The sequence below is a fragment of the Phragmites australis genome, chromosome 6 (genome assembly GCF_958298935.1).
Source record: "Phragmites australis chromosome 6, lpPhrAust1.1, whole genome shotgun sequence".
Lineage (NCBI taxonomy): Eukaryota > Viridiplantae > Streptophyta > Magnoliopsida > Poales > Poaceae > Phragmites > Phragmites australis.
In genome coordinates this window covers 24,776,806-24,804,308 of record NC_084926.1, presented here as the reverse complement: position 1 = coordinate 24,804,308, position 27,503 = coordinate 24,776,806, and the positions used below count along the sequence as shown (strand labels likewise).

At 43.3% G+C, this 27,503-nt stretch overlaps 1 protein-coding gene across 3 annotated transcripts; it reads left to right on the top strand.

Moving 5' to 3' along the window:
- Positions 1 to 20,599: 20,599 nt before the first annotated feature.
- On the top strand, positions 20,600 to 24,107 carry LOC133922162 (lysine-rich arabinogalactan protein 19-like). Of its 3 annotated transcripts, none has more exons than XM_062367370.1 (4): positions 20,600 to 21,139; positions 21,239 to 21,336; positions 23,573 to 23,652; positions 23,858 to 24,107. In XM_062367370.1, exons 1-3 carry the CDS (start codon positions 20,749 to 20,751, stop codon positions 23,633 to 23,635), a joined length of 552 nt encoding a protein of 183 aa, XP_062223354.1. In that variant the 5' UTR covers positions 20,600 to 20,748; the 3' UTR covers positions 23,636 to 23,652; positions 23,858 to 24,107. The 3 variants fall into 3 exon arrangements, with proteins under 3 accessions (XP_062223354.1, XP_062223353.1, XP_062223352.1); XM_062367369.1 differs by having other exon boundaries at positions 20,601 to 21,139; positions 23,728 to 24,107; XM_062367368.1 differs by having other exon boundaries at positions 20,602 to 21,139; positions 23,573 to 23,638; positions 23,728 to 24,107.
- Positions 24,108 to 27,503: the final 3,396 nt, after the last annotated feature.

Sequence of the window (27,503 nt, the reverse complement as noted above, 5' to 3'; positions counted from 1 at the left end):
GGAGCCACTCCAGCTCTGAAAGCCAGTTCACCGGACAACCTCGACGATCTCCCCAAAGAGAAGGAGGCCCTGGGGAAACCATAGGCTCCGGGGCACACGGCCCCCGACAGTGACCTCAATGTCAACCCCAAGCTCCGGTACCCCTCGAGGCATATAGGTGCATCCCGCATGGACCGAGGCGCGACCACAACACCGATGTCTACCGAACCCTCATGACCTTCTGGGAGAAATACCTTGGAAGACAAGCAGGATACCTGGCCACAGAGTGAACCGACGAAGGACAACACAGGGGTTGAAAGCCTGGAGCAGGCTCCCAGGTAAATCCCCTGGCCCTCCGACCCCGCTCTATCGCCACCAACTCCGCCACCGACGGTGCAATATCCCAGCGACGAGGACTGAGTGGGAGAACACCGTCGCCAGGCTCCGAACGGATTACCTTCAGAGCCAGGCAATGGCTAAGGGCCGAAGGGGTGAGGACCACCTCTCCCGACTAGCCTTCGACTTCACCTCTGACACGCCGTCACCAGGCTCCAGATGGATTACCTCTGGAGCTGGGCAGCTGCTAAGGGTCAAGGGGGTCAAGGACCACCTCTCCCAGCCTAGCCATAGACCTCGAGGCCTTCAAGCCTCATAATAGAGGCCTTATTCTGGCAAAGGTATGCCCACTATTACCTATCGATAGTTTAACTAGTTGGTCTATCTTTCATACAGTAAAGATCAAAATATGTTGGAGGCCTCCAACCTTACTGCTAGAAGTCTTTACAACAGATAGCCACTAGGTAGAAACGGTAAATCTATATTATGTCCCTGTTTAGTAGTAAGCAGTAGAACTTAAGTCACATCTTCATTTGGCATGAGTTATGGATTGTCGTCTAACCTAGCTATGTCTCATACTACAATTAGATGCTTATTGCCAACAGTAGACTACAAAACTTAACTAGTACATAACCATGCAAATTCCTACACTCCTGCAGACGCAGCATGCCTAGGTCACCTGGAAGGCACGACTGCCTAGGTGTCTGGATGGTATTGTGTAGCTTCGGTAGTGTAGTTGCCACGTATCAAGGGACTTCCTTTATAGACAGTGTTGCGGCACACCCAAAGGACTTCTTCAGGAGGCGTGACAATCCGCATACCCCGGACGCAGCATGCCTAGGTCACCTAGAAGGCAAGACTGCCTAGGTTTCCTAGAAGGTATCGCTTAGTCTCGGTAGACAGTGAAGCCCACACACCTGCAGCTACGCGGTGTTCCTAGGTCACCCAAAAGGCAAATTTTGCCAAGGTGTTTCTGGAAGGCATTGCACAACCTCGGTAGTGTCGAAGCCACACCCTGAGGGATATCCTCGAAGGCGGAGATGCGGTTCTCTGAGGAATTATATCGCAAGGAATCCTCGTTGCACGACATGCCTACACCGCGAGCACAGTGAGCCTAGGTCACCACGAAGGTATCAAGCCTAGGTTTCTTGGAAGGCGTTGCATAGCCTTGATAGTGTGTAGATGCTGGTTTTCAGGGGACTTCCTTGGTAATGTAGTTGCAGTGCCCCCAAAGGATTTCTTCAGAAGGCATGACACGCCATGCACTTGTAAGCATTGGTTGCCTAAACCTAAGGTCACTTGAAAAGGTTGCCTGGAGGGTAGGCTTTGCCCTGGTAGACAGTGGAGCCCACACACCTGCAACAGCACAGCATGCCTAGGTCACCTAAAGGGCAGATTATGCCAAGGTGTCCTGAAAGGTATTGCATAGCCTCGGTAGTGTGGATGCCATATATCAAGGGATGACCTTGATGCGAGGATGCAGTGCTCTAAGGAATGCTATCACAAGGAATCCTCGTTGTATGACATGCTTATACACCACTAGCACAGCATGCCTAGGTCACCGCGAAAGCATCAAGCCTAGGTTTTCTGGAAGGTATTGCATAGCTTCAGTCATATAAATGCCATGCGCCGGGACACACCCTTGGTGGATAGTGTTGCGGTGCACCCAGGGCGTTTCCTCAGGAGCACGACAAACCTACACACCACGGGCGTAGTATGCCTAGGCCACCTAGAAGGCAAAACTACCTAGGTTTCCTAGAAGGTATTGCGTAGCCCTGATAGTGTGTAGGGCCTTCGGCATTAATACATGCCAAAGGGGATACAAAACATCTGGCAAAAATGGAGAGTCCTACAAAGCCTCCGGTAAAAACGGAGAGTCCTACAAAGCCTCCGAAAAACATGAAGAGTCCTACAAAACCTCCGGCAAAAACAAAGAGTTAAACAAAGCCTCCGGAAAAAATGAAGAGTCCTACAAAACCTCTGGTAAAAACGGAGAGTACTACAAAGTCTCCAGCAAAAACAGAGAGTCCTACAAAACCTCTGGTAAAAACAGAGAGTCTTACAAAGCTTCCAGCAAAAACGGAGAGCCCCATAAAACCTCTGATAAAAACGGAGAGTCTTACAAAACCTCCGACAAAAACGGAGAGTCGTACAAAACCTCCAGCAAAAAATGGAGAGTCTTACAAAGCTTCCATCAAAAATAGAGAGTCCAAAAACCTCCGACAAAAATGGAGAGACTTACAAAAACCTCTGGTAAAAATGGAGAGCCCTACAAAACCTCCGGCAAAAATGGAGGGTCCTAAAAAAACCTTCGCCAAAATGGAGAGACTTCCAAAACCTCCTCAAGATGGAGAGTCTTGCAAAACCTCCGCTAAAATGGAGAGACTCCCAAAACCTCCGCAAGACAAAGAGTCTTACAAAACCTCCGCAAGATGGAGAGCCTTGAAAAAACCTCCACACGATAGAGAGCCTTGCAAAAACCTCCGCAAGATGGAGAATCTTTAAAAATCTCTGCAAGTGAGAATGTCTCCCAAAAACCTCCACCAAATGGAGAGGTTCTAAAAAATCCATCGGGCAAAATCCCCTGGCATCTTGAAGGCAAACGCCTCCGTACCAGAGGGGTGGGAGGCACAGCCAACAAACCAATGGGGTATAAATTCCCCTCCCCGCAGGAAGAGGTATCACGTGACTCAAACACGTATGGTAAAAGGTAAGGTCATTACCTACAGTCTCATCTAAGACACGATTCATATGTCGTTTATGAAGATTATGCTAATTTTTAGTAAAAGCCCACTCTACGTGGCACGAAAAATAGTATAGAACCCCCAACTGTTCATTGCAGAGGCAGCAGCTTCTGGCACGCTATCGCCAGGCTCCAAATGGATTACCTCTAGAGCCGAGCAGCAGCTAAGGTCTGAGGTGGTCGAGGACCACCTCTCGCGTCTAGCCTTCGGCTTCACCTCCAACACGCTGTCGCCAGGCTCTGAACAGATTACCTCCAGAGCTGAACCACCTCTCTCATCTAGCCTTTGGCTTCGCCTTAGACACGTCGTTGACAGGCTCCGGATGGATTACCTCTGGAGTGAGCAGCGGCTAAAGGCCGAGGTGGTCGAGGACCTCCTCTCCCGTCTAGCCTTTGGCTTCGCCTCCGATGCACCACCGCCACGCTCCGGATGGATTACCCCTAGAGCCGGGCAACAGCTAAGGGCCGAGGATTATCCCCAGAGCCGGACAACAGCTAAGGGTCGAGGTGGTCGAGGACCACCTCTCCTGTCTAGCCTTCGGCTTCGCCTCCGACACACCACCGCTAGGCTCCGAACAGATTACCTCTGGAGCCAAGCAATGGCTAAGAACCAAGGGGGTCGAGGACCACCACCCCTGTCTAGCCTTATGCTTTGCCTCCGACATATCGTCGCCAGGCTTTGGACGGGTCGCCTCGGGAGCCGGGCAGTCGCTAAGAACCCGAAGGGTAGAGGACCACCTTTGGAGCTTGTCCCCAAAGGTTCCAGATGGACTTCGTTGGGTGGAAAATTTGGAACAAATTCGAAAGAAGGCGCTACCAACCCCCAACCCGAGGAGTACGCGATGATCCGGAATGACGTGGTCGCCACTACTTCACCTGGCCCTCCTTAGTTACCCTATGTGTCTACCACTACCAAATTCCCGAGGCCACCTCTCCCCAGGAAGGAACTAAGCTGGCTACGATCTATGCGAAGGCTCGTACCTCGGTCATCCAAAAAACTAGTCTATGGGATTGCTGTTAAGGATCACGTGCCCATCAGCTACAGATTGTGGACTGGCGAACGAGGTGATCCGCATGTGGTTCCTGATTCGATCATGAAAGACTTCTTGTGGCCCAAGATATTAGAGAAGTTTGACTTCCCTGAAGAGACAGATATAGAAGTAGTTAAGCGTAAGACGCTAATGATCATGGGCCTTTCATTTAAGAACCGGAAGGGCACACTGAACAGAACATATGTGCAAAAGGTACAATACCAGATTTCCGTAAGTGGCCACAACTGCAAGATCATTAGCAAGCCTTTGCGGAGTACAAGTCATCAGAAGAAGCACAGATGTTGAGTGCAGTGAACAAAGCGAACTCAAAGAAGAACCTCTCCCCCCACAAAGTCGGCAGTCATGGGTACGTGAGGAAAGAACGGCAGTGGCAACAACAGCTCGATCAACTACGAGAGAGGTGTCACTCCTGAGATGGAGGGCTAGAACGATCGATTGACGCACTTCCTTCTTGGGATGGGTGCTTCTTACTCGTTTGATGGAAGCTTATGCTTTACGACCGCCAAAGACCAGGAAGTGACGCAAACGCTTGAAAAAAGCTTGTGGAAGCCCACAAACAGTCTACACAAGGCTCTTTCAAGCCAGATAGGGATAGGGACAAGTTCACTTTAGCCCTGGGAAACAAGGAGCACGGTGGTTGCACATGAGGCATTTGGGTAATGTGTTTGAAATATGGATTCCCAAGCGAAGTTGACAGTTACAAGAGTCGAAAGAGATCCCAAGCAGAGCGAGATACAGAACAAGAGGCAAAACAAACTAGAATGATGGAAATGCTTGAACAAGCGCTAAAAAGGAGAGAGATCGTACAGAAGAAAAAATAGCACAAGCCCTCATGCATGAACGAGGCACCATTGTGAGCCAACAGGAATGGCCGGCAACATCTCCTGAGGTTCTGTGCTCCAGCCCCGGTGGTCGTCGGAGTAGCTGTGCGTCGACAGGAGTTCCAGGAGCTGACCCCATCACTTATCCCGTGGGTCTCATCACAGCACAGACACCGTGTGAATTATACATTGGTGCTAGGAACACTACCATCAAGGTGGCTTCTGGCGTGTTTTATCCTCGTGGCACCCATGAACATTTGCACGCATGTCCGATACTGGAGGGCAATGCCGCGGTCAAAGTAGATGAGGCAGTTGACGCCATGTTGAGGTGGACTACATCACAGAGGAGGGGGTGAACACTATAGGAGAGAACGAGCATACATTCATCGCGTGGGAGAAGATCTACATAGTGTTTCCACTAGGGACAGCTCCTGAGACTCTCTACTCTCCACTACACCCAGGCTGTCGTCGCCTCAAAGATCTCCCTCTCCTCAGTCATCTCCCAAAAGAAGTTCACCTCCTCAGCCATCGCCTTGAAGAAGTCCATCGCTCAAGAAGCCAGCACCATCAAGAAGCCATCCATCAGCTCAGAAAAACAAGATCAGGTTCTGCAACATTTAAGCAGATGATATTGGTGGCATATAAGAAGTTGGCAGAACCCAAGGATGTCTATTCAGTCACTGCTGAGGAAACAAAAAAGATTGTGGACGCCAGTGTCATGTCTCATTTCCATCCTTCACCACCTCCACCGAAGCCTATTATGCCTGAAGATGTCTTGAATTTTTTTCATGAAAATAGTCAAAGCTAAACAGACAGGGTCGGCTTCAAGTAAGCCGCCGACTGAATATGAACGCATCAGCAAGATGCAGGCCAAGAGCAAAACAAGCCAAATCATTAAGGATGCTCCAAGCATTGCGGACTTCCTGGCTTCTTCTAGATTAATAGCAGAAGAACTAGCACGACTTACTATGGGAGTGGATATATCAAAGTCGGATGTTATATGACCGTTTGAGTTGGGCAACTCTTTGGTCAAACCAGATATAGAAAGGAACCTTACAATGGAGCAGTCCAAGCAGGGTTTTCAGGTGTTCCCCATGAGATACAAAGAAGAATATTTCTTCAACGGGGACAGCTTCTTCTGGTTGGAATTCTTGCACTTGTATGAACTGTACAAGGAAGATGCCCTCGATGTGGCTATAGTCAGAGTGGGGACTCTACAAGTGATTTATGCATATAATTTATGTTATATGATCTTGCACCTTGTAATTGCATAGCTAACTTCTCTCTTTCGTAGAATGGAGATCCAAGCATACGAACAAGACTTAGATAAGAAAGTAGGATTCATCGATCCTGGCTTTGTGAACCAGAAACTTTAACGAAGAATACAGGCTTCACCGAGGCCTACTTATTGAAGTGTCTACTTCATCACCAATACAAGAAATTCATACTCTTACCCTACAGCTATGAGCACATGTTGCGCGCAAGGGCGTCCTCATTTTATGGGCAACTCGATTCTAGTACTAATTTGCTATGGTGACATATTTTGCAGTTTTCATTGGATCCTCTTTATCATACACCCAAACTTGAGCAAGATCACTGTGTTTGACTCAGCAAAGAGAGATCAGACAACTTACCAACACCTCATCGACATGCTAAATGTCACACCCGATTTTAATGGCCAAAACCAGATGCGGCTTATGTATGCCCAGATGTTCAACACACATAAGGACGTCATAGGTGAAGTAAAAAAAGCAATAATTTTATTAAATAAACGTTAAACTCTTACAACAATTAACATATATTATCTTCTATGAAGATATCTGCAGCGGAACAGAAGCACTGGTGCCCAACAACACCACAGGCAACTGACCGGGAGACACGCGCCTAGAACGTCACAACCTCGTCTTGATAATCTTCAACATCTTCACTCACTGAGCAGCAGCACACATGTCGCATGGTGTAGGGAAAATAGCAAGTGTGAGCACATAAGTACTCAGCAAGTGTGGGAAAGTAATGATATGCAGGCTTATATCAAGAATAGGCTAACACATGGTAATATTTGCGTAAATACGAGTAATGAAAACACATTTGGACTCAAAAGCATTAAACAAGTATTAAATGAATGTAACCCAAACAATCCATCAACTAGCATACAAGGTTTCCCACCCTGCATACCACAACTGACTAGTACTCCCTATACTATGACCAAAACCACACCATCTGGCACTCCCTGTACCAAAACCAAAACCATCCACCCTCTAATCATGTGAGATCCAAGTCTCTTATGTCCGTGAGCACGGCTGTTATAACAGTTTTACACTCTGCAGAGGTTGTCCAACTTTACCCACGAGTCAGTGAATTTCATATTGCCGTGTTTGCAAGACACTTAACACACGCCAGTGGTGTGCCACCAAGAATCACTGTATGATACTTTCCACTAACCAGAGATTAATCCAGTATGTGTCTGCCTACTAGGTTTCACCACCAGGATTTACGCAAGCAAAGCTCCTACCCAAAAGCCCCCTTTTGTGCTGACCCAACGCACACTGGACAGACTCTAATCAGTATGTCACACCTTACCCATATCAGCCTCGTGGTTGATACGTTACTTCTTGGGTTATCGCTCCACGAACCGGTCCTTACTTAGGTTACTTGAGCAATTGCTAAACCAACATCATAACCATGACCACTATCACCAACATCCCTATGCTCAAGGCCTAAGATTCCATGTTGCTAAACCATCATCATATTAACCATCATTACTGCATATGTTCATTAGTCAAAATTATGACACCTCCCAATATCCCAAGAGCAAGGCTAAGCAGTCTACCCATAAAAGACTCCTAACCAATAAACCATCTAGGTTCCAAGGGATGATAAGGGAAAATCTAGGGAAAACGCTAACATAGGTGACTACCCATCATGTTGACAGACATTGCATGCAATTTTGTAAAACAAAGCATTTAAAAACATAGGTTCAATATGATCAAGGACACTTGCCTTTTACCAATGCTGCTCAGTGTTGTCGAAATCTTGGTCTTGAAGTCCTTCGAACAGATCCGAAGCGTTGTTAACTAATTGCGAATTCTATCGACAAACAAAAACACCATCGAATAAACACCCAATAAACTCCAAAAGAAACAGAACGATAAACTGGGATCTTGGATTGGGCTGAACAAGGAGAACAGAATGGACTGGACCACTATCGAGGAAAGTTTAAGGGATGGGAACTAGGGTTAAAGTTTCACATGGGAAGATAGAAAAGATTGACTGAAATTCTTCTGGGGAAAAAGGTATGGTTGTAGAGATCTAGGTGTTACTAAGGAAAAACTACTATAAAGATATGATAATTGATACTTAAAACTAGCATGGATAGATAGATCATATTTTTAGAAAAATTTGAGCGCAAGAATCACTCAAATCAGAGCTAAAACGAAGAAGATATGGCTAAAACAATTCTAGGGTTTAATCTGAAAAAGAAAAGGACTTATTTTGAATAAAATAGAAAGATTAGGGACCTTTTGTAAATATAGATGGACCTAAATGTAATTATGAAAAGGTATAGGGACCTAACAGCAAAAAGCAGGGCTCTTTTTGTTATTACAGAAAAGTCTAGGGGCCTTTCTGCAAAATTACCAACTAAAGGAATTATCCGGAATTTTTGGAATTATCTCTGTACTGGAAAAGCTTGAATTGTTGACTGAGCTGGCATGGCTGACGTGGCACGATGACAGGGATGACACATCAGCATATATGTCAACGTGGCAAGATGAGGTGGCAAGGTATTGCTGGCTGGGTTAAGTGGACAGGTGGCGGTATGGGATTGGTGGCCGAAGGGGTATAAAGGATGATCTAATCTGGGCCGTGCGTCTTGGATCTAATGGCTCAAAGAGGGAGGGGCTGCTGAAAGGATGAACACGGCTGAGCCGAGGGGATCACGGCGGTGATCTCGTCGGAGATCGGCGCAGACCTCGTTGCCGGCGTCGATCCTCGACAGCGAGCGGCAGATAAGCTTCAGGAGGGTAAGGGGATTCCGATTGAGGCCTTACCTCGAGTGGCGCGGCACGGGAGAGCCCCAGCGGCGGTGAGGAAGGCGGCAGCGCACGGAAACTTGTCGGGAAGGGGTCTCCGGTGGCCGGGAAGCGAAGAAAAAGGTACCGGCGAGTTCGAAGGTCGATAGAGGAGCTTCTGGGCGGCTAGTCGGCAGCAAAGTGCGACGAAATTGGCAAGTTGGCGAGCTCAGTCGGCTCAAATGGTGGTGGCAGCAGGCTCTCGGTGATTCGGCGAAATAAAGCACGGGAGGCAACGGCTTTTGGCGAGATGGGACAGAGGGGCATCAGGTGCTATATATAGACGACGGGATCGTGGAGTCCGTGGCACGCACGCCAAGAAAAAGGGCGGCGACGCAACGGTCTCGAACTCGGCGGCGAAGTCCGGGAGGAAGACGATGGCATGGCGCGGGCCCACGTGGCGGCGACGCGGGGTGAAGGCAGCTTTGGCGCAGGGCGCCAACGAGCGCGAGCAGCGCGGCTCTGGGCCGAGGCACGCGTGTGCTGGGCCGAGCCGGTGTGCGGCTGGCTCGGGCCGACGGGTTCGCTGAGCTAGATTGGGGCCCAGGCAGGGGAGAAGGGAAGTTGGGCCAGCTGGCGGGTTGGGCTGGAGAGAGAGAGGGGAGGGAATGGGCTGGGTCTAACAGATTTTTGGATTTTGTTTTAGTAATTTCAGAAAAAAGGAAGAAGACAATACAACTCAAATAAAGCACCAAATAAAGCCTAAAAATTTCTAGGAAAATCTAACAAGTTTAAAAAAACATTTTGAAAACAAAACGAAATATTTTGAGCTTATGAAAACATTTTGGAATTCATTTTGGAAATCATTTTAACACAAACAAATTCAAATAAATCCAAAGAAGCTCAAATAAAATCTAATAAGATCCAATAAAATCTAAATGCCTATTAATCAGCATGAATGCATACAACAATTAATAACCTTAATTTAAAATTAAATCTGAATTTAAAAAATAGGGTTTTTCCTATTTTAATTATTCAACCTATAATCAAATCTTGGAAAATTTTAGAAAATTGAGAAATATGAAAATCAGGGTGTGACACTAAACATGTTAAATTGATCATTTAATCTTCTCGATGATTGTATCTAAATTTAATTGGTATTCATCTTCACGTATAGGGTGTACACAAGATACCGCAAGAAGAGTGGTAAGTGTTAGCCTATTCTTATTGTAAGCCTATATATCATTATCTTTCTCACACTTGCTGAGTGCGTCATGTGCTCACACTTGCTATTTTTTCTATGCCATGTGACATGTGTGGTGCTATTCAGTGAGTGAAGATGTTGAAGATTATCAAGATGAGGTTGTGACGTTCTAGGCACGTGTCTCCCGGTCAGTTACATGCGGTGTTGTTGGGCACCAGTGTTTCTATTCCACTGCAGATATTTTCATAGAAGACAATATATGTCAATTGCTGTTAGAGTTTAACGTTTATTCTATAAAAGTATTGCTTTTGGCCTGTGATGTCCTTATGTGTGTTGAACATCTTGGGTACACATAAGCCGTATTTGGTTTTATCCATTAAAACCGGGTGTGACATACATCACTTGGTCTAAGCCTCTTATAATCCCTTCTCTCTCGGATGAGTGTGACCAAGGTAAGATTTCTTAGTGCAAAAGCTCTAAGCAATCTTCTCACCACCTTGTGATCATCAAGCTCTTCACTTTCAAGTCCTATAATCTTGTTCACCAACACCATCATGTGATCATACATTGCTTGAGGAGTTTTATCATCATCCATCACAAATCTTCCCAATTTGCTTTCAAACAGCTCTATCTTGGATTCTCTCACGCTTGTGGTGCCTTCATGAGCAACATGAAGTGTGTCATATATTGTCTTGGCCTCTTCAAGTCTATCCACTTTGTTGAACTCCTCAGGACTCGAAGCACCAAGTATCACACTTACGGCTTGTGCATTGCGGTGGAGATTTGCTCATGCTCGGGAGTGAGTTCTTTTTCTTCATTCGATAGCTCAAAACCTATACACATAATCTTCCAAATACTTGGATGAAGAGAAATTAAATGCAATATCATTGTGTGCCTCCAAGCGGCATAATATGTACCATCGAAATAAGGTGTGCACCCAGATGGCACAGATATATAAGAATTAGAGGTATTCAATTTATCATAATTGAATTCAATTGTGACTCCCTTGCCTTTCCGTTACTCAATATCGAAATATCATCTTTCGAACTTTTCGAGCTTGCCGAACCTTTCTCCCCAGATGCCGACATCATTAAATCCTCCAAATGGTGAAGCCTTATAGGAGATTAGGCTGTGATACCAATTGAATGTATGTGATGCCGCCTAGAAGGGGGTGAATAGGCATTTCCTGAAAATTAAAACTTCATAGCAAATTAATAGAATCCGAACACTCCGATTCAATCCGGAGACTCTGGGATCCGAAGACTCTGAGCTAACCTGGCTAATCTGGCCTGTACATGAAATTGAAAAATGAGCAAAAATAAGCAAGTCTAGTTGGATATAAAGGTTACCACATGTTCTAATTGATGTAAGAACTTTTTTTAACCAACCACCTACAATTACAACCTCACAAACAAGTAGATCGAGGCAAACCCCCAAAAAACAACTAGAACAAGGAAAACATGCAAGAATGTAAAGGAGACAAGAATTTGTTTCCTGAAGTTCAGATCAAACAACCCTACGTCTTCGTTGAGGTGCTCACAAAGAGCCAAGTATCTTTCAACCCTTATCATCATCAAGAGACCACGAAGATTGAGCTTGGTCTTACTCAAAAGTTCATCTTCCCTTGCGGGGGCGAGAAGAACCTTCACAAACTTCCCAGGGCACTCCACAAGATTGGGTGCTCTTCGAGCGGCACCTAACCATCTAGGAGCTCTAAGCTTCAAGAGTAAAGAACGCAAAATTGACGGCTTGACGATGAACTCAAGTGCTCAATGAATATATTTAAGCTCACTAGCACTCAATCTCACTCTCCTAACTTAACTCTCAAAATCTAGCAAGATTTAAAGCGCTATAGGAGTTGGAGGGGCTATTGAATGGCAATGAATGAGTTTGTCTCGAGTTAGTTCAGCACGTCAGCAGCAAATGAGGAGGGGTGAGAGGGGTATTTAAACCTAGGCCCCCAAACTAGCCATTACAGTACTTTTTTTACTGACCCAGAGTATCTGGGTTCAACTGGAGACTCCGGGTTGGGCACTCAAGCCCAAACCGAGAGCCTGCTCTGTGCTATTATCCATAATCTAGAGTATCTGGGCTAACCCAGATATTCCAGATTAGACACCTAAGCCCAAACCGAGAGCCCGGCTCAGAGTCTAACTTGGACTACTCTGGGCTACTACCTAGAATCCGAAGTATCTTGGATAACTCAGAGACTTCGGGTTGGGCACTCAAGCCCAAACCGAGAGCCCGGCAGAGACTCCAAGTTACTGCCCAGAATCCGGAGTATCTGGGCTAACCTGAAGACTCCGAGTTTGGACAACTTTTGTGGCTATCTCGGTGTTCATGGGTGATTGTGTCTCTCAAATTTTAGGCCTAAAAGGGTACTTTGAGCACTGAGACACCTTCAAAACTATCAACACGCATCCCTCTTCATAGTATGACATTTCTAAACTCAAATTCAAAAATGAAATGAATTTAAACCTATGAGTAACTATACGATGCTTCTCTTTTCTTTTTGAGGGGCGCTAACACCTTTTAATTTTATCGATGGGACTACAACCTGTTCATAACCTCAATAAACTCATTAGTCCCTTAATCATTTATCATCAATTATCTAAAACTCACATAGAGGACCTAGATGCACTTTCACAAGTAGATAGCAAGCATCCTTTCCAATCAGCACAACGAGCAGTTTCTGTTCGTCAATTTTCTGAAGTCATGCACACTTCTGGAGAGAGTCAAGTACAATTTGCAACGAATCTAACGGCATCAGATTTGGTCATTTCTACTAAGAGATATGCTAATTTTATTGGATGTTGCACAAGCTACCAAAAACAGCACGATGTATTTCCATACAAAAAGAGTTCATGCGTGGCAAAACATTCAAGGAATATATCCAGGTGCTCTAGGACCTTCCAAGGGCATGAAAGACGTACATTTTGAAGTTATACACAAATTCAAATCGATCCGAGTAGGAAGAAAGAAGATAGGAAAGATTTGATTCATTTCGGATTTGGATTCAGGACACCTGATAAACCCGGAATAAAACGACGATATCAGTCACATCCGAAATCCGTTTGAGGTGTATGAGTACTTGTTGGAAAGCTTATTTCATAAATTTTCCATGGAATCGATTGTAGTTTCCAAAACAATCTGTCGATTTTACAATTTGTTTTCTTGTTTTGAGTCTATGTAATATTTAGAGTTTATTTCCTTTTCTTATGCGTCATAGAGTCTCTATATAATGCTAAGGTCATGTACATGTAACTTAGATCAGATGATTATGTTTATTTTTCATGAGAAATAAACTCAGAAACGTTGACATGTGTTAGTGACCATATCTTGTTTGTTGTTCCTGAATTTCTGGAGTTTGGCTTGTTGAGCAGGTCCATTCTCTTGATTGTGGATCTCTTCTTCATTGGTGTGTTGTCACACCCTAATTTTCGGATTTCTCAAATTTCTAAAATTTTCTAAGACTACATTATAGATTAAATATTTAGAATAGGAAAAAAAATCATATTTTCTGAATTCAAATTCAAAATTTAATTAGGGATTATATTTGTTTGCATGCATTCATATTGGAAATAGGCATATAGGGTTTTATTTTGAGATGATGAGTTTCTCTAGATTTTCAGGATTTTAGTCTAGCTCATTTGGGATTTATTTGAATTAATTTTAGTTATATTTTATTTCCAAAATCTCAACATGTTTTCATGAGTTCAAATAATTTTTATTGAATTCTAAATGTTTTCAAAAACTTGTTGAAACTTTCTAGAATTTTTAGGCTTCAATTGGTATTTTATTTAGGTTTTAATTTGCTTCTCCTCTCTTCTAGAAATTCCCAAACAAATAAAAATCCTAAACCTAAGTCCAAGCCCACCCTTTCTACTCAGCATGGCCCATTTCGGCCAGCCCATCTCCTTCCCCCTCTCTTCTCTCTCTCTCTCTCTCTCTCTCTCTCTCTCTCTCTCTCTCTCTCTCTCTCTCTCTTGTTGCCTACTTTTTTTCCTTCCCAGGCCTAGCACCTGTGCCGGCCCACCACCCGCTCGCTCAGCCTGCCTCCACCAACTTGCTTGAAGGTGCCTCCACTACGTTCTGCTTCCTCTTCGCATGAGACCGCTAGGTGGGCTTTGCGCCGGTCGTCGTCCTCGACCTTGACTCCGGCCGAGTCTGAGGTGAATTCGACTACTGCTATGCCGCCCTTCGAATCAAATCCCAACCAACCCAGCTGAATCCGAACTCCCTTACGCATTTCCTCCGCCTATATAAGTCCGTGCCCCTCCCCCTCGTTCTGTTTCCTAAACCGAGCCACTCTAAACCCTAGCCGCCACCACCATTATAGCTCTTTAGCTAAACTTGCTGACTCATCGGCTTCGCATCGCATTGCCTCCTCCAAGATGCTCACAAGCTTCACTGCCATCCACCAAAGCTTCTCTCGTCACCACCCTCACCTCCCAGCCACCGGAGTGACCTCCTCGGTGTATTACCGTACGCCGCCACCACCTCCACTATTGCTGATCACCTTACCATGCCGAGCCACCCAAGGTAAGATGCCAATTAGATCACCCCCAACCTCCCGAAGCTCATCCACCGCTCGCCATTTTGACCCATGGCCGGTGATGAGGTTTTCGTCGAACTTCAGCAAGCCTCCGCCATGTCCAAGCTCCCTCCATCGTACGAACCCGAGTAGCTGGCCGAATCCCATTGCCATCTCAACTCAGCCATCTGATATGAGATTAAAGACCAACGTTAGATCTATTTTATACCCCTTCGCTGGCCAATCACCCTTTGCCACATGTCATACTTAAACCTAGTCTGCACAAATGTCATGTTAGCCACCACCTCACCCTACCACGTCAGCAAAGTCAATGATGTGTTTGCCATATCAACATAGTTAAGCCCAGTCATCATGTACAGTCAATAATTCCTCTTTTCCCATGCGAAAACAATTCCAAGAATTTCCAAAAATAGCTCTTTTGCAGAAAAGTCCCTGGATCTTCAAATAGTCCTATCTTTTTCGTTTAGTTCCGATTTCAGTGATTCTTGCGCTCAAATTTTTCTAAAACATGATCTATCCAACCTTGTCAATTTTATGTATCAATTCTTAATAGTTAAAGTAGTTATCCCTTATTAACATCTAGATCCCTACAATATGAAGATATTATTTTGGTTAATAATTTATGGTTGTTGCAATGACATATAGGTCCTGATCAAATCTTCATGTCATTGTACCACAAACATGATTTTATGATATTAAAATTTTATATATATATATATGTGTGTGTGTGTGTGTGTGTGTGTGTGTGTGTGTGTGTGTGTATGTCACCACATGTTAATACTTCAGACAATCTTTTCTACCATTTCATGTGAAACCTTAACCCTGGTTCTTATATTTTTATCTTTTTTCGAAAGAAGTCCAGTCAATTCTGTTCTTCTTATCCAGCCAAATCCAAGATCCCAATCTATCTTTCTAATCCTATTATTTTTACAATTTGGAGTTTATTTGGAGTTATTCGATGTTGCTTTTGTTTGTTGATAGAATTCACGATTAGTCCATAATATTTTGGATCTATTCGAGGGATTTCAAGACCAAAATTTTGACAACACTAAGCAGCATTGGGTAAAAGGTAAGTGTAATTTTTGATCATATTGGTCATATGATTTAAACTATTTTTTTTATAAAATTACATGCATTGTCAATTTAATGGGTAGTCTCCTATGTTAGGGTTTACCTAGTTCTTCCTTTACATTTACATTCCTTGAAGTCTAAGTGGTAGTTGATGCGAGCCTTTTGAGGTAGAAGTGCTTAGACATGCTATTGAGAATGTTGGGAAGTGTCATACATGATTAGTGGACATATGCTTCTATGATGTTGAACTAGATATAGCTACATTGAACTTTAGGACTTAGGCAAAGAGTTGGTTTTGATAATGTTGTTTCATGTGGTGGGCTTGTGGATACGTTCCAAGCAAAATTATAGGTTATAGATGCCCTTTAATATTTTCTACGGTCCTGGATGTCCGTTAACATTTGCCTAGGTTCTGGATGTCCTTTAACATTTGTTACGATTCTTGATGTCCGTTAACACTTGCCTAGGTTCTGTATCTCCTTTAACATTTGTCAAGTCTCTTGTTGGTTATTACTCGGTTGGATAGTTTTTGCCCAAGTGAAACAAGTGTAACATGAATTAAGGACTGGTTTGTAGAGTGACAACCCAAGAAATACCATACCAACCACGAGACCGATACGGGTAAGACTTAGCATATTGATTAGACACATTGCTGGCATTCATTAGAGTACCAGAATCTAATTAATGGACCATGCTTCATCGTGATCTCTTGGTGGCACACCATAGGAGTGTGTTAAGTGTTTCGCGAACACGGCAACATGAAACTCACGACTCATGGATAAAATTAGACAACCTCTGTGGAGTGTAAAAACTGTTATAACAGTTGTGCCCGCAATAATGGAGGACTTGGATCCTCACATGATTAGTTGGTTATGGATATGGTTTTGGTTACAGTGTAGTGATGGTTATGGTTTGTAAGGTGGTTAGCCTTAGGTGATGTTTAATGGTTGGATTAATTGGATTACATTCACTTAAAATCTACTTAATCTTTTCAATTACATTACTGTTTTCTTTACTCGCATTTATGCAAATATGCCATGGGTTAGCCTGTCATTGATATAAAAGTCTGCATATCATTATTCTCCCGTACACCTATTAAGCGTGTCATGTGCTGACACTTGCTATTTTCCCTATGCCATGCGACATGTGTTGTGTTGCTCAGTGAGTGAAGATGTTAAAGATTATCAAGACGAGGTTGTGACGTTTTAGACATGTGTCTCCCAGTCGATTGCCTGCGGTGTTGTTGGGCACCAGTGCTTCTGTTCCGTTACAGATATCTACTTAGAAGACAATATATGTCAATTGTTGTAAGAGTTAAATACTTATTCTATAAAAAAGTATTGATTTTGTTACTTCACCTCTAACATCCTTTGTGTGTTGAATATTTTGGGCACACATAAACGCATCAGATTTTGTCCGTTAAAACCAGATGTGACATGTGTGGGTTTGGTTCACTCTTGAATCAAGATCATGTGCTGACCTTTATTTGGTCCTATCTCTGGTTCATGTAATCCATTGCGTGGGTCAAGATTGTATCAAGGATTTAGAGTTGGTCTCTATAGCGAGTTGCATCAGATTCTTCATTGGTGTTTCATTGTTGCCGTTCACTGCAAGTACCACAAAAGATCGGGCCAACTTGAGGAGAGAATACATCGTTGTTGGTTCCCCATATCATTCTCCCCTTCTTGAAAAGATTCATCCCTGAATCTGGTTTAATTATCCACATCACCTTTTTTCCTATTCGAGGAATGCTACCTGGTACAAGAATGTAGCATATGGTGGTGGTAAGTAGTAGTGCTCAAGGACTAAAGGTCACTATGAATTCTAGTATCCATCATCTTCAAATTAGCTTAGTGAGGGTGTTTTCATGGTGCATCTTCGTGCACTACTCATCTTTATTTAGGTTAAATATGTAAGTTCATTTGACTCTCTTTAGTGAAAATAAAACTTTTAGTTCCCACAAGAAAACTAGGAAAGTATATTTGTAGAGCTTTTGCATGATAGGGAAATAAAGACTTGCATAGTACACAAGTATTATTCGTCTAACTTGTTACATACGTTGAGTTATCATTACTATAGAACAATTGATCATTATCAGCTCATAACTAGCTTTATTACCTATTTTTGAGCCAACAACTATCACGACCGGTTCACAGTGTCGGTCGTGTAAGTTGGACTATCACTACTGGTTGGTGATATGAACTGGTAGTGATAGTTGGTGATATGAACCATCTCCTCCATGTGCCGTCGTGGTTCCCTCCACCCGACGCTGACCTCCACTCTGTTGCTGCCACCCCGTCTCCTCCACGCGCCACCGTGGCTCCCTCCACGCGGCGACTCGACTCCCTCCATCCTACACCAGCGCTGTCACCATCCACCTAAGCCTCCACCCCGCCTCCTCCACTGACGTTGGCATCCCCTGACCCTCCTCCAATTGTTGTCTTCCTCCACATCGGTTAGTGATCTACCTCGATGGATGGATGGATGGAACATGAACGATGTGCAACAATAAAATTAAGTTTGTTATTTAGCTATGATGTGTCGATGGTGTGCATGTTGAATTTAATAGATGATGTGCAACAACCTTATGCAAAATTAGATGAAGTTAAGTTGTTCATGTTGAAATTTAATAGATCATGTGCAGCACCCTTATGCAAAATTAGATGAAATTAAGTTATACAGTTGTTCATGTTGAAATTAAATTTGATGAGCATCAATTATGTATACTTGGGATCAAACTTAGATGTTGACTATGAATTAAGATCAAATGTGTGATGTGAGAATAAATATTGGTTCATCTTTCAATTTTATTTGAATTTTAGAAATTTTAGTTATGAGGGTGTAGATAGCATTTTCAATTGGAATTTTAGAATTTTTTGTGAATTTTGATGTATGGCTTGTTAGAATTTTAGTTGGAAATATTAGTTATCTTGTTGGCCTGTGATGATTAGGTCATTTACAGATTTTGATCGACTAGATGAGGCCAAATATTGATTGATGATGATGTCGGATAGCTAGAAGTTATTGGCCCTCCCAGAAATCACATGCAACTACTAAGTCCATTGTATTCGGTTGATACTTTTGCATGTGGTTTCTGGGGGGCAACGGCTTTCAATTTATTTATTTTTCTATTCAAATTCTGATACCATGAATTTAGATTTGCCTTGTCGATAACCCACAAGAATCGAATTTTAGTGAATTGGTAAGCAATTTTATTGAATTTGTTCGAAATATTAGTTAGGCAATTTTAGTGAATTATTAGTTAGGCAATATTAGTTAGGAATTTGTTAGCATCTGTTAATTTAGAAATTTAGATTTTGTACTGTTAAACTTTTCCTAATTTGATGGTACATTATTGTATTATTAAATTGCATGTCTAACTTTTTTTCTTATATAGAATGGAGGCATATAAATGCAGGAAGAGTGCATTTACAAAGTAGAATTTCTCGACCCAGCACTAGTAAAGTAGGGCCTTATAAAAAATCTAAAAGAAATCGAGGAATATTTATTCGAGGCTATGCTCCACAATCAATACAAAACATTCATACTTTTAACCAATAATTTTAAGTATATTTTTTCTACCTACTCATTCTACTCTTTATACGCAACACGATGTTATAACTAATTAGGTATTATGATGCATGTATAGTTATCATTGGATCTTTCTTATCATCCAGCCAAACATTAGCAAAATTATTGTCATTGACTCACAAATGAGAGATAAAAAATAATAATACCAACCCGTCATAGACATGCTAAACATGTGAACTCGATCATAATCCTGCACAGGACGTAAGAACGATATTGTAAGAAGAGTGTTCGATACCTACCATGTATAAAGGATTTATCTGTTTGCCTCAAACAATAGTAAAATGGAAATATCAATAGAGATATAAATATTCAGTAACATGTGCATAACTGATTTCCTTTGATGATGAGTATTCCATGATATGGGTACCATAATATGAACTGAAAATATTAGTCATTGAGGGAACCTATGCATCTTATCCAGCAGTGCAAGACGAAGTAAAAATATGAAGTCTCACTAGCAAGGGCGTAAAAATTAAGAATGAACGTAGAGCGAAAACAAACCAGCCGGTACTTACACTACTGGAACCAGCATATCTGACTTTTCTAAGTCAGAGATGAACAATACCGATACTATAGCATAAGTACTGTTCACGAGTAATACTGAACTGATTTTATTATATATGAGTACTATATCAGTACTATGGCACTAAATCTAGATGGTTCACTTCTAATCTAACGGGTCAGACAAAATCATAATGCTGTTCAAGCTAGCCGGTCCCTACCCTTAAGCAGCCACAAGACTCACTACAGTGTCACGGCATCGTTAACCACCCAAACCCCAGGGGCAAAAGCGTAACCTCACCACCCCACGCCCTCCACAGGGGCAAAGCGGGATCCAAGGACAAAAACCCTTTACCTCTCCCACTTCACACCTCCCCATACACCAGGTCTTCCCACGCCGCATCCGGGCCCACCACAGTTCTCTCTCTGACACGTGGTCTCATCTAACGCTCCCCTAGCCAGGCGTCCGTAGACGCTGTGCATGCACGCGCAGGGCAAAGGCGCGTTATTATTTTTTGAGAGGAAAAAGGAGGATGGGGAAAACTCAAACGAGAAGCACGTGCGAGTGCGCGTGCACCCGGTCTTTATGCGCGCTCCGAGCCCCGACTGACGCTGGGCCTCACTAGACTTGATCCCTCGAGGCCTTGGAAGACGCGGTGTATGTACCACCTTGGCCAACGCCAAAAGTCGCGTTATTTAATTGGGGGAAAAACGAATTAGAAAAGAGGAGGAAATTTAAAAAAGCCGTTGCCTTGTCTGCAATGGCGTGTGGGCTTTTCCAACGAGCGGCCACTCCCCCTCCCCTTGCTCTCCTCCCTAGGGCTGCTAGAGCCCCCCGCCACCTCCCCCAACCCTATCTCCGCTCGAGCCCAGACGCCCGCCGCGATGGGCTCCTCCTCCTCGCCGTCTCCGCCTCCGCCCCCCATGATCGGGAGGGCCGGCAACCTCACCGTCTTCATCACGCCGCCGTCGCCGGTCAGCACTCCGCGGGGCTCCACACGCCCGCCGCCCGAGTCCCCGCGGTCGGATTTCTCCACCCCGACCCCGCACAAGGTTTCTCCGCCGCCGGCGTCTCCCTCGCCGTCACCATCGCCCAAGAAGTCCGCGACCCCGCCCACGGCGCCGGTGGTCTTCACCCCGCGCCCGCCGCCCGTGAAGGTGCCGCCGCCCCCGGTACAGGTGCCGCCGCCGCAGTACGAGAAGGCGTCCGCAGGGGGCAAGCACGACGGATCGGCTTTCGGCTTCTTCTGGGACGCCGTCGCGCGCGTGCAGGAAGGTGAGTGAGCCACATTTCGTGATTTCGGAGGCTTATCTTTTTTTTTTTCTCGGGGATTTGGGGGTTCTGATGCTTGTGGATTTCTCTGTTCGTTCGCAGCGCACGCGAGCCTCGACGAGTACGTGGCGAACTGGTTCGGGTTGGATCAGTCCAAGTACCAGTGGGCGCTCAACGACTACTACGAGGCCACCGGAAAGGTGAGTGCTTTTCTATTCCTCTTCTTCAGCAGCACGGTACATTTCCCCGTATGATTTGGGTTGGAACAGCCTCCGATCCGTGTCTTTTCGTTTGCTTTGCGCAAATTGGTACTCTGATCTGGATCTGTAACTGTGATGAGATAGTGTTTTTGCGAGATTTTTCTAGGGGTGAATCGAGCATTTAGTTTCTCTGTGGATGTAGATATTGGTTGGTAAGATGCGTGTGTTGTGGCTGCTCCTGTAGATAACCTCGTGTGCTCTACATGTTGGTGCTAGGCTTGGAGGCTTGGAGTTGTCCCTACAACCTTTGTGATCATGAAAGTGCTTATAAGTGTCTTCTCGGTGTGTGATGGATGCTTGGACTGTTGTGTGTGTGTGTGTGTGTGTGTGTGTGTGTGTGTTAGGTGTTGTTTGGGCCCAAAAAGGCTTTGTTTTGTGGAGGATAAATGCAAAGGGTTTAGATGGTGGTGGTGGTGGTGGTGGTGGTGCCTGTTCAGCAAGGCTCAAGTGAACCTCCATCTTGCAATAACTGTCTGTAAAGGTTGAGCCAACGATAGGCCTGAAACTCAAGGCAAGAATAGAGATAGGCCTGAAACACAAGGCAAGAATAGAGATAGGCCTGAAACACAAGGCAAGAATGATGGGCAATTATGTTTGGGCGAGAAAATATGCACTAGGATCGTCATATTGTCTAGAGTAGCACACTTTAAAGCTTTTGCAAAGTTGTCCCCTGGTTTTAACTTTAGTGCGCTGGCTGTTTTGGTTAATTATTGTCTCTTGACACATCAGTGCAGTACATGATGAACTCTTTAACAATTCTGATTGTCTATAGAGTGGCTGCAGCAATTGTGTTTTGACACCTATCTGCAACCTTGGTAGTACCCCTGGGATTAGTGTCGTTACTATCCTTTTAGCATTCCTGCTACTAAACACTGGCCATAACTCAAAATTTGCAATGGAGTGATTAGTGAATAAGCAGTGTGATAGGGGAAAAGTTCTGCAAATTACAAACGTGTGAATGACAACTTTAAAAAAGAGATGACCTTGCAAACTGGAATTGTATGTGAGAGAATTTGCTCTTTTATTCCTCTGTACGTACCTGATAAATCCATTACATGGGGATGATAGCTGATGTTATGTTATTGACTGTACTTAAGACAGGCTGCTTGGAAACCTTTACAAACTAGGCTCCAACTTGACTCTATTTGACGTATATTGAACTTCACCTTGTGGATTGTGTTGTTCGCCATATTCTACCCTCACCATCTTTTGGTTCTAAGATTTAATGCCATATTTCATTCCTGATGTTCAGTTGAGTCATTTTTGTATCACTTCTGTGATTTCGAATTCTAGCATATTATTTATATGGTTTGACATCTGTTAGGATGGTGTGAGGATTAGGGTAACCTAGAGCTTCATATATTCTCTATTTTGACTTATGATGATGTTTACTAATTGTAGTGGGGACATCAAACGAAATAATTTTACAAAATCAATATAGCATTCTTGTATTATGTCAGTAAAGACTATTATAAAAAGTTGTAGGATCCTTGAGATGCAACAAATGTAGCAGTAGCACATATCTAAAATCTGTGTTACTATTTTACCACTTGAATTTTGTTGTGAACTTGTTATGCCATGGCATCTATTTTGTGCTTTACCCTATTTTGTTGATTTAAAATAACATCAGCATCCAGCTTAGATATATTGATATTGTCAAGAATTAGCAAGTTTGCTAAGATAGTCATATAAAGAAAGAGATTTCATGTATGTGCTATTTCTGTATCACATAGCACTTCAGCATAGTAGTGAGCTAACAAAGTCATATGTAAGTCAATTACCTTCTAACTTTCATGGTACCCAGCTTTTATCCCCCCAGTCTGCTCCATCCAGTTTGGCTTTGTAAGACTGATTAAGAAGTAAGCAGTCCCTACAGTACAAAATTTGTTTGAACGCACCAATGAAGCTGATTTTTTTTTATGTAACTTCCCTTTTTATTCCCTTCTTTAGACCTTATAGTAGAAGTGTTCTTCACAGCCTTTGTGTGTTCATTATAGATGCAGCATCAATATAGATCCGTGGGCTATCAACCCCTGTGGAGTTGATTCTTGAAAGCATTTCTTATCACTTTGTTCACTATACTTAATCCTCCATTTAGACCAATCAGTGAGCCTCCCCATTAAAACTTTGGTAAACAAAGGTTACATCTTCTTATGTCGCTCAAACTTTGTTGCAGGAAGCTGATTGTGTAAAACCTGGCAAGCCAAAGGAGGTTACTGCTAAAGTGCAGAAAGTTTGAAAGGTCTGTTTCTTCAGGTGATAAAACTAGCAGCCCTCTTTATTCGCTATCCAATTTTGCTGGTCACTTAAGTTTTCTGTCTACCTTTGCAGCAACTTCGTTTTGGGTTGATGTGTAGCTAAGCCTATGTATTCAGAAGTTCCAATTGATATATTTTGGGGGCCTGATAGGTGCTTGTTCTCTTCTCTCTTGAACTGCATGCTTATCGCCGGACGTGTCAAGACCGCAGTCAAATCGTGGAGACCGGAGCGGCTAAGTCGTTTTGTTTGCGCCTTTCAAAATCTGCTGTAATCCTAAAGTTATATCAGACACAATCGCGTATTTGCAATGGTTAATAGTATTCCCAGCTGCCTGACGGTGTTACCAGTGAAGTGTCTTGCTCAGTGTTTTCAATGGCTAAATAGTATTTTCGATAAATGAAGGTTTATCCTGTAACAAGGATATATAACAGTGTTTACTAGAGCTCCCTCTCCGTTTTTATATGACTAAGATACACATAGTTCGAAAGACAAAAAAGATCACTGAAAACAAAATGAAATCTTAACTAGAAACAAGTAATATTATGGTGTACCTATGATCTGAAGCTTAGAACCCTATGAATGTTTGACAAAGATCGCTCTTATCGCTTGCTCTAGTTGTGCATATGCTGTTGTTACCATCCCTTAAGAGTCTTCCTGTCGAAGCATATATGAAGTATGGAGTTAGTGTGTATATATACAGAGTTAGTGTGTATATATACAGATAACAAGGAAAGAAGATGTATTTTTTTCTCTTATCCTAGCAGCCAGTATAATGCCGCCTCTCCCACTAGTATATGAGGTTTTAGGTCTTTACTAAGACCTTATAGCGAGTTTCCTATGATATGAGATACGCTGTGGGGTCTTGTTATCTTTTTTTTACTAGATTATTCTTGTTAGCCGAACTCCTTGATCGAGGCGAAAAAAAATATTTTGATTTTAAAGGGTAATTTTAACTTTCATATATGTTTATTTATATTTGGGGTATCAATATGTTTTAGGACCCGATATAAGAAATTCACCGAGAACTAACCGTTTTTTGTCATATTCTAGTTAAGCTCATCCCACTCTTGTGTGATATTAATGTCGTTAAACTTTAACAACAGGTAATTCTAAGCTAACAATCTTAGACCAATTAGATTCAATCGGAATGTGATGGCCATATGAGGTGATTGTATCACTTGGAAAATTATTTTTTCTTTATGACGCACTATATTGTATAAACTATGATATTAATCATACAATGGTGAGTTCCCTAACTACATGTCCTCCCATAATATGATTTGTGAACTATCTTTGATAGCGAAGGTACCAAATCAGAGCAAGTGTCGCTTTATACTCATCATCCCAGCCTAGAAGTAAGAATTCCCTTGTTTTCGTTAGACTCATGATAAAGTTTTTGTCCCTAAATATTTGTCCCTCAGTAATTTTTACAATTTGCCATTCTCATTAAATATTTTAAATAACCATTTATAGAGTAGGGATGTGTTTTGCACATTGAGATTTTGGATCCTAAACCACACTGCTCCTTAGACTGGTAAATGATCCTCCATTTTGTAAAGCGATATTTTTTATAACCATCATTTTACCAGTAGAATCAAGATTGAAATAATCGAGTTGTTGCCATTACAGAACTAGATGCTGTGTTGTGCCACTTTAAGTGGTGGCCTGGAGGGTTTGTTTCTCACCTGGTCATGTTGCCGCACACGATGACAGCATGTCGCCTGCCTGGACTGGATGTATGCATGTGAGTAAAGGTGGCTAAGTAGATTGGGCCAAATGGACCGGCATGAGGCACGATCATTTTGGTTTGGCCTAGGCATGGTACGGCACGACGGCTAACGGGTCAGGCCGGCACGACACGATGGCTCGGGTCATGCCTGGGCCAGAGCTGCGGCATGACAGGCCAGCACGGCACGACCCCATTTAACTATTTCTATTTTTGTAATATCTTATATAATTTGGTTAGATCTAATAATATATAGGATATATGATGCAATGGTAGTGTGTTTGACTCATAAGCAGAATGTCGTGTGTTCGATTCCAGGTGAAAGCAAGTTTTTGTGATTTTTTCTAATTTTTCGCGAGCTAACGGGCTGATAGGCCAAAAAAGGTCATCGGACCTACCGTGCCGCGGGCTGGCACGGTATGGACCGGTCTTAAGTGGACCATACCTGGGCTGGAGTCGTGGCACTTGGGTCGGCACGGCACGGCTTGTTTAGCTAACGGGTTGTGCCTTAATGGGCCTGTGCCATGCTGGGCCGGGTCACCCATTTGGCCACCTATGCATGTGAGTGCAACAGTTGCGCAGACGAAATTCAAACTACTGAGGATTAATTTGTTAGTACGAACGCTGGGCAGAGCAGCCGAGCATTAGAGTGTTGTGTTACAATATACGGGCTTAGCCCGTTATATTTGTATAATTTCAAATAAATCTTAAAGGTCTAATCATGTGGGGGCGGTGTGTATTCTTTAGTCCCACTTTGTTAATGGAAGTAGATAGAGATCAACTTAAAAGTGTTTCTCTCATCCACCCACTTAGCAATTTCATTCATAACAAAGGAAATGGCACGCATCCTGGCACTACCGTCTTTCTCTATGACTTTGATTTGTAAAGAAACTTGTACTACTCATTCTATAAAAATTATATGCGAGGAGGTTTCTTTTAGAGCACTCTTCATTGAGTCCTCTGCGAGCCTTACGAGATAAAATTGATTGGAAAGTCCTAAATTAGATCAAAGCAATTTCGTCTGCCAATCTAGTAATTTAGATTTTCCCAAAATGAAAATCTGGATGTGAAGACGAAACTTTACAAGAAGAATCACCCCACTTTCCCTCTTGGAAGAGCTTTTAAGGCAAAGTAGAAAGAGCTTATTTATTAGTCGATAAAAGCCTTTACTTACCAGAGGGACCCCTGTGAGGGGAACACGGGTATAGATAGGATGTTATGCTTCTCTCTGAAAAAATCTTCATGCAGATGAGAGGACTAGAAGAACACACGTGCGTGATTGCTCGCCTCGCTAGGGCTGGGGCGGAGGGCGGAGGCGTATGGCACCTGCGTGAATGATCCACCGAAATTGGGTCCAGTTGCTTGCGCATGTCCGGCCTCCTTTTGTGGTTTCTTTCTTTGTTGTTACGTGGGTAAACAGATAAATATATGAAAATAGTGTTGGTCAAGACTCCGATCGTGGCAGTGTAACCGTCTCCGATCGTGGTGTCTCAACTACGCGACTCTCCCTCTATATATATCTATTAGCCGCCACACAAAGGAGAGACACGAGACATCACACATAATTAGGGTTTTTTCAATTTCTCTCTGTTGTCGTCACACGTAGTCTACTCCATCTCGCTGGACCGGTGTGCACTGACGAACGGGAGAGTAGGTCTCTGGAACCCGTCACCTTTGGGATCCTACACTTTAAGATCTATAAGGCAGAAGTTGAAAATCAATTGGAAATCAAAATTAAAAGACTTAGGTCGGATCTTGGTGGAGAGTACTTCTCGAGTGATTTTGACTTATTCTGTAAGGAACATGATTATTTATGATAGAATGCCTCCCTATTCGTCCCAATCAAACAGGGTAGCCAAGAGGAAGAACTACACCCTGACTGACCTGGTTAATGCCATGTTAGACATTGCGGGTTTATCTAAGGCATGGTGGGGAGGCCTTGTTGACTTCGTGTCATGTTCTAAATAGAGTTTCTACTAAGAATAAGAAGAAAACCCCATATAAAGAATGGGAAGCGAGAAAACCATCATTTTCTTATTTACGCACTTGGGGATGTTTGGCGAAAGTCAACGTACCAATAACTAAAAAGCGCAAGTTAGGAGCTAAGATAGTGGATTGTGTC